Source organism: Arachis ipaensis, chromosome B9 (genome assembly GCF_059453495.1).
Source record: "Arachis ipaensis isolate K30076 ecotype BB chromosome B9, ASM5945349v1, whole genome shotgun sequence".
Taxonomy (NCBI): Eukaryota; Viridiplantae; Streptophyta; class Magnoliopsida; order Fabales; family Fabaceae; genus Arachis; species Arachis ipaensis.
Genome location: NC_142444.1, coordinates 22,304,331 through 22,311,537, shown reverse-complemented (window position 1 = coordinate 22,311,537; position 7,207 = coordinate 22,304,331). Strand labels below are relative to the sequence as shown.

At 34.0% G+C, this 7,207-nt stretch overlaps 1 protein-coding gene across 2 annotated transcripts; it reads left to right on the top strand.

Moving 5' to 3' along the window:
• LOC107618394 (ER-based factor for assembly of V-ATPase) lies at positions 1 to 4,025 on the top strand. 2 transcript variants are annotated; one of them, XM_088500030.1, is made up of 7 exons: positions 51 to 358; positions 1,212 to 1,257; positions 1,726 to 2,020; positions 2,287 to 2,425; positions 3,132 to 3,217; positions 3,345 to 3,510; positions 3,599 to 4,025. In XM_088500030.1, exons 3-6 carry the CDS (start codon positions 1,757 to 1,759, stop codon positions 3,498 to 3,500), a joined length of 645 nt encoding a protein of 214 aa, XP_088356156.1. In that variant the 5' UTR covers positions 51 to 358; positions 1,212 to 1,257; positions 1,726 to 1,756; the 3' UTR covers positions 3,501 to 3,510; positions 3,599 to 4,025. The 2 variants fall into 2 exon arrangements, with proteins under 2 accessions (XP_016175934.1, XP_088356156.1); XM_016320448.3 differs by lacking the exon at positions 1,212 to 1,257 and having other exon boundaries at positions 1 to 358.
• Positions 4,026 to 7,207: the final 3,182 nt, after the last annotated feature.

The following is a 7,207-nucleotide window of genomic DNA, read 5'->3' as shown; positions in this document are numbered from 1 at the left end:
GTTTCATGTTTTTTAACAAAATAAAAAGAGAGAACCCAACGTCCCAACCCGCCCCTTCACCCCCTCATTTGTGTACTCACCCCCCGCCCCCCGCCCCCCTCCCCTCCTCTCTCTGAAGCAAAGCAAATTAGTACCAAACCAAAACCCTTCCCTAGCTTCCCTCGCACTCAAAGTTCCCCGGCCGTCCGTCTATCTAGCTTCCCTCGTGCTCCAAGTCTTCAACTCCTGTTCGCTGTCACCGATCGTAGCTGCTTCTTTGAGCTCGGCGTCTGTCGTCTTTGTCTGCTCAGCCGCGCTTCAGCCGCCGTTTGTTTGCCGCACTCAACATGTTTGATGAAATGCTTTAACCATATTTCTGGTTGGTTTGATAATTTCTAGCTTTTAGAAACTTTAGTAAGTTGATTGCATGTGAAATTAGAATAATTGGATCTTAGTAATTAGGAAATTTTAGATGCACAAATAGCATCTTTCCAGAAAATATATTAGCATGATGATTCCACTTGCATTAGTTTCTTCTGGTAAATCTTAACTGTTATTGTGAACTTGTTAATTTGCTAATTGTTCTTCTGTTGTTGTTCTTAATTTGTTAATTTGCTAATTTCTTCTGTCATTTTTAATTTTTTTTGTTTTTGTTTTTGTTGTGATTTTCTGTTCTTGAACTTGTTAAATTGATAATTTGCTAAATTGTTGGGATGCTGTTGTTTTAATTTGCTAAATTATTAAGTTGTTGCGATTTAATTTGTTGGATTTTCTATTTAGGTCTTGTTCTTGTTTATTTGCTAAATTGTTGTTGTGTATTTATTATTGTCTTTGAGATTATTGCTGGATATTGGTGATCATTGATTTATTATACGCTTCATGTTTTCATTGTTTTCTTCTGAAAAAAAAAAATCAGTTTTCATTGTTTTGAGGAGTGTTTGTTTTGTTTCAGAAATCAATTTTTTGTGATCAGTGCTCAAACTCTGAATGCTGTTCTGCTGGTTTTGCTGTGTTTATTTTTTTGCAGAAATCAATTTTTTGTGATCAATGCTCAAATTCTGAACCTTGTTCTGCTGATTTTGTTGTTTCAGAAATCAATTTTGTGATCAATGCTCATACTCTGAATATTGTTTTGTTTTGTTTTAAGGCTGTTTGGAAGAGGTGATTGATTTTTGAATGTTGTTTTGTTTTTGTTTTAAGGCTGTGTGTTGTGTTCGATTTTCATTTTGTAGGAAATTCTGAGGTATATAAGAATTAAGAAGGAAGATTATTTCAATGGTATTACTATGGTGATTCTGGTCTGTTACAAGCTTGAACATTGAATTGAAGAGAGAAACCCTTTACTATTTCATCATTGGCTTATTTTTGGCATTGCATATCATTGTAGTTTGTTTATTCATAGAACTAGTTGTTCATGATCCTCTTTTGAAGTAAAAAAATGCAGGAAAAGAGTGTTTAGAATCAGTTGCTTTATTCATTGAATTTTTATTGAATCAGATGTTTATTATAAATGGTTTTTCCGATTGGACCGGTTGAACCAAAGAACCAGTAATTAGAGCAATTCGATGACCGGTCCGATTTTCAAAACCTTAATTATATGAAACTGAAAAACTTTGAATTTTATTAACTTAAAAATCATTGAATTTTAATAATTTAATTGTATATTTAATTAAACTAGTTTAACCACGGTTTGACTTACCTTGTTCCTTCCTCTATTTCATGACTACTCATTCGTCTCTCCTGCAGTAGGAGCAGCAGCAGCATCAACCACGCAACAATGGCTACCAATGATTCAAACCGGGTCGGATTAGTAATATCCACCACTGAATCAATTAGGGTTTTCCTCTCTGGAGCCTCTCAAGACCCTAATCTCTCCCACCACCTCCGACACACATCCGCTGATCTTCTCTCCCAATCTGAGCTTTCATACGAGCATCTCCGCTCTGTCTGGATGGCCTCTGATCCATCCATCCGACCCGAATTGACCCAACTCTTCTCCGGCACGCGATTCGTCTTCTCTAGCCCGAAGCCCAGGCAGAAGGTCAAAAGTCAAAACTCTAGTTCCCGTTTTTCAATTTAATTTCTCAATTTAAATTTCGATAGTTACGGCTGTCCTAATTTTTGTTTCTCAAATCTTCCAGCTTCAAAATTTGTACTTGATCTTGTTTAACCCTAAAAATTGTTACTTACATAGGAAGAACAATTGGAATTTCGAAAATTAGGTGGTGCATTACTGTATTTGTCTCCAATTCATGGTGAAATTTCATCATATGAGTGATTATTGTGTTGTTCCTTCGGTTTGTGAAGAGTGAAGAATTGAAGTCAAGGCTGAAAAAGTTGCAAGACTTGGCTGAAAGGAAAGCTTATCAAGAGCTAGTGAAGGACATTGCACCAAAGAAGGAAGTTGAGGAACCATTCTCTTCTTACAAGGACCAGTTAGGATTTGGTAATTACCTTTCCAATTAAGTCTTATCTCTTGGACTATAGTTTGTAATATCATAGTCTAGTCTAGTGTTTTATGTAGCTATAGATCCTTCTTTGTTTGTTAGTTTTGTTATTTGTGAAATGAGAAAGTATTACTTTTGCTTTCATGATTTGCTTCCCATGTTACTAAAATGAAACATGGATCAATTCAACTGTTTAAGTTGTGCCTTTTGAAGTTGTGGAAGCTTTGGTTTTTTAACTTACTCGCATGAATGTCTTTGGTGGGATACTTGGATTTGGTAGTATGATTTACCTTAAAATCCTATTTTGGCTGTAATTGGAGGTGAAAAGGAGCTTGGGGTACTGGATTGCCTTTTTTTTCATTGGATTATGTACAAGATAATTATTTGTAATCTAATAGCTGAAAACTTTCGGAAGGATAAAACTTTAGACAAATGGTTAATGACAATTTCACAAGTTCAAATACGTTCTGTTTAGTTTACTTTCGATATTTGTTCCTTTTCCATTATAAGATGACAATAACTTTTCCTTGTCGATTCAACTCTCTTTTGTGCTTGGGAGTTCTGATATTATTTAAAAATTAGTCCCTTGAATATTCTATTTGTTATAGTTTTCTGCCTTTTCTTTTAAGCATGTTATTTGGCAAATATTCATCTATACATGTTATATTACTAACATTTATTTTTTATTATTGAACATTTTTTCAGGATTACATGTGGTGGTTACCATGTTTACTGGCTATCTTGTTGGTTATGCTGCATTTAGAGCATTGTTTAATCACAGTCCTGCCATGGTACCCTCTAAAATCTGTTTTTCATTATTATCCATTTATCCTCAATTAGTTTAGTTTTAGTCGTTAGCCAAGTGGAATCTCCTCTTGACTATCCTTTTTCTTTCTTCCTCTCTTATCTATGTTACAGAATGCTGCTGGAGGAATTCTTGGATTAGTGGTGGCCATGCTTGTTGAGACTTTCCTTTTCATTATTAGAAGTTCTAATCTGGATGCCAGTAAAACAAGGTCCAGTCAAACACCGAAATCAGCCTTTTCCGCATCCAGTCTCAAGAAAAACCAGTAGTTTTGATCAGGTTGGTTGTTTCCAACTTTACATTGATACGAAAATTCGCCAACAAAATTATATAGCTTAGTCCATTGAGATTATACTGTTATAAACAGAACATGAAAGTGGCTGTTACTCGATGAATCATGGCATGCCTTCTTGGGTTTTGTCCTGCCAAGGCTTCAAATATAGTCTATGAAAGTGGCAGTTGCCTTGCATTCGAAGAAGGATATTCTGTCCTATTTGGTGAACACGTTGCTCCATTATCATATCATCCAAGCACCTCTTAAGAAATCATCTTCACTTTTTAGACCGATCGAGGATTCCATGGGATGTAGCTACTAAGGATTATGCATAGGATTTTTTCTTTTCTAGTTTTCCTATCTATTGATACTGGATTGTAATTAGAGAGTTACATGAAATGCATCCTTATTTTGTCATCATTAGTTTTGATAATCAACCCTTGCTGTGTTTTTAATTTTCAATGCGCAAATACTGCTATTGGTTTTTGAATATCCAATACATGTTGCGTCTTTTGATCAATGGCTATAGCATACGCATCTAATCTTTTCCTTACACTTCTTGCCAATACCCTTGGACACATCAAAAGATCAAAAACCAAGTTAATATGAAACAATCTCTAGGGTGGATTGGCTTTTGTTTTCATTTTCCGTTTTTCAGGATTTTGTGAAGTTAAAAGAGAAAATAGGATTGTTTTTACTTGTTTTTATCTTTTATCTTGACAATTTTAAAAATAAAAAAAGAAAATGAAAACACAAATTAAATGTACCTAATATTGTGAAAAGAGGTCCCTTACTTCAATGTAGCTCCAACCATTACTTTAAGGAGGTTTTCAACACTAATGTTGTCACAAGCACAGTTGTGCTACGACTGCAAGACTCCAACTAGAGATATTAAACTTTGACATGTGACAATCAAAAGAACTATACAAACCAATACAAATGCTATGAAATTGAAGGGTGAGGAAGAACAAATAAGATATGGATTGTAGGAGGAGGAAAATAACGGGCTACAATAGCCTCCCATAGTCCAGAAAGAAAGCTGGAAAAGTGGAGTGACCGTTGTCTAGCGGGACTAGACAAAGACGACAAGCCGGCAACCCCTTGAGAGGAACAAGGCTTGGAAAAGAATCAAATGAATGGTGGCACTGGGGTTCATGAACAAGAGATGGGGATATTAAGGTTACCTATATAAGGGTTCACCACATGAGGGGCTCCAAATCGGTGATAGAGTTTGGCAGCATAGTCTCTGACCATATTGTTGTCGCCTCTGGCTCGCCAGCCACCACTGCCTAGCGTTGCTGTCTCTAGCTCGTCGACCTCCAGGACCGGAGCACCACCACACCGGTTCTGCTTCTGCAATGCCCTTTTTACAGGGCTCCTGTGGCTTTTTGATCCATTTCTCTATTTTCAATTGTCTAAGGTTATTATGGTTGCTTTTGGGTGAATTTTATACTTTGTCGTTTGTGGCATGGAGAATGAAAACCTGAGTGGAAGTGAGAAAGAGAAAACCAATTGGATTGAAACATGGAGACAGAACATTCGGAGAAGGTAAGAATGTAACTGTTGTTGATAGCTTTAAGAGATTGAAAGAAAGAAGGGCAAAGAAAAAAAAAAGCTTAAGAGAAAAAGTTGTGGACATTGATAGAGATTCTGAGGGCGACATGGACTTTATATATGACAGTATAGAAGGTAACGAAAGAAATGAATCTCTCAAAACATAGAGAACTGGAATTTAGCTAAATTTGTACTATTGTAAAGAAGAAGCAATAGTGGGTTTTTTTTTTTTTTCTAAAATAAAAGCTCAACACAACAAGGTGGAGCATCATTGTCTCAATAGAAAAATACTAAACAGATCAAATAAACTAATTCCTAATCATCTTTGACAAAAGCCATCAACAACCCAAGATCAAATATCACTCTACTCTTTGTAACTCTTAATCGACTTGTTAACTACTCCTGCAACACCTGATTCTTGATTCCTGAAAATTCTGTCATTCCTTTTCAACCAAGTGCTCCAAATGATAACAATGAAATCAAACTCACCAATATTCTATTAATTTGACTGCACGATTGACCCCTGAATCACGTAAACTTACGGTCATTCAACTCTATATCCACCAGTTTGATAATGCTGTTAACACACTAGCGCATTTTCTTTCTTCTAACTGCACAACCTCATTGAAGACACCCATGTAGCAAAGAGGAACCTGACATATTTCCGATAAAACTATTCAACTCTTCCCACACAACAAGCTTCTCTTCCCTTGTATGTGCACCATACACCAAGCAAACAGCACAAATAAAAATTATTGTTTGTCAATTCCCTTTCTATACACAACCATCTCTCCCCTTTGTAACAATTACTCAACCTAAACATCATAACATCCCACATTATTAATAAACCTCCAGAAGCACCTTCTGATCCCACAAATTCCAAACTCACCGCATCATTACCCCAAATTGCACTATATCAAACTTAGAAATCACCTCCTTCTTTGCCTCTATTAATCCTAACATATTCACATTAGTGGAGTATCTTTTTTTAGAAAGAAATGGAAGGAAACAAGAGGAGATTAGTATTAATATAAGAGCAAGAAGAAGAAAGAAGGTATCTCAATCCAGCACAAAGTATATCATAACGTGATTCTGGTAATTTTTGGTGGTTTTGTTTCAGAGATAGTAAGAATGCTACGTATCTTTTTTAGCGTGTATATATATATATTGTTGTTTTGTTTCTCCTGTGTGAATTGCTATAAACTTTTATTTTGTTGTTTTGTAAGTCCTGCATGCTGTTCATCTTTTGTTTTAGAGGTCGAGAATATTTGCCAACTACTGAAAAAAATACGACGGACTCCAAATACAACATAAAGAATTAAGTATGTCAATGATAATAATTTCCTAAAAGAAAAAAAAAATGATGATGGATTCAGTTTTAAAATTAACTTGAGTGTGTCTTTGTGGTGACAAATAATAACTATAAAATTTTATTAATTAAATCTTATGAATAAGTTATAGCTCTTATAAGCTTTTAAAAACAAGTAATATCCTAAATCAGTATTTGAGAAATTTTAGACTGTACACTTTAGTCTCCAAATATTTAAAATATACAAATAGATTTCTAAGGTTAGATAAAATAATGGTTTGATGGTCCTAATAATATTAAAAACTTATTGTATGAGTATTATAGTTTATTTTCAAATTCTAGATTTTTTTTAATATATATTGATGTTCATGTAATTCATCAAATTGGTGATAGTACATTTTATGCTACATCCTTAGTTCTTTTGGTCAAGACGATGAAAATGGAAATAAACGTGAAAATGATCTTAGTGAAGCAAATTTCCAGCTATTTTTGCGGATTTAATTTTGATGATGGATCAAGTTCTTCTAAAATGAAAATTTGATAAAATAACAAAATAAAGATCTAATTATTTTTAAATTAAGATAATAAAATTCACATCACTCTTAACTCTCATTTTATCATTTTAATAATATCTTTACTCTAATTTTTTTCCTTTCAATAATTGATGATAAATTTTGATAGACTTTCGATATTTGGCTATTCACTGTATAAGTCTTTTATTGTGTATTTACATGAGACTTTAGTTGATATTTCATTTTTAATTAATGTATTTTTAGAATTTTATTTTCAATATATATTTATAATTTTATATATTATTTTATTATAATTCAATCATTCAG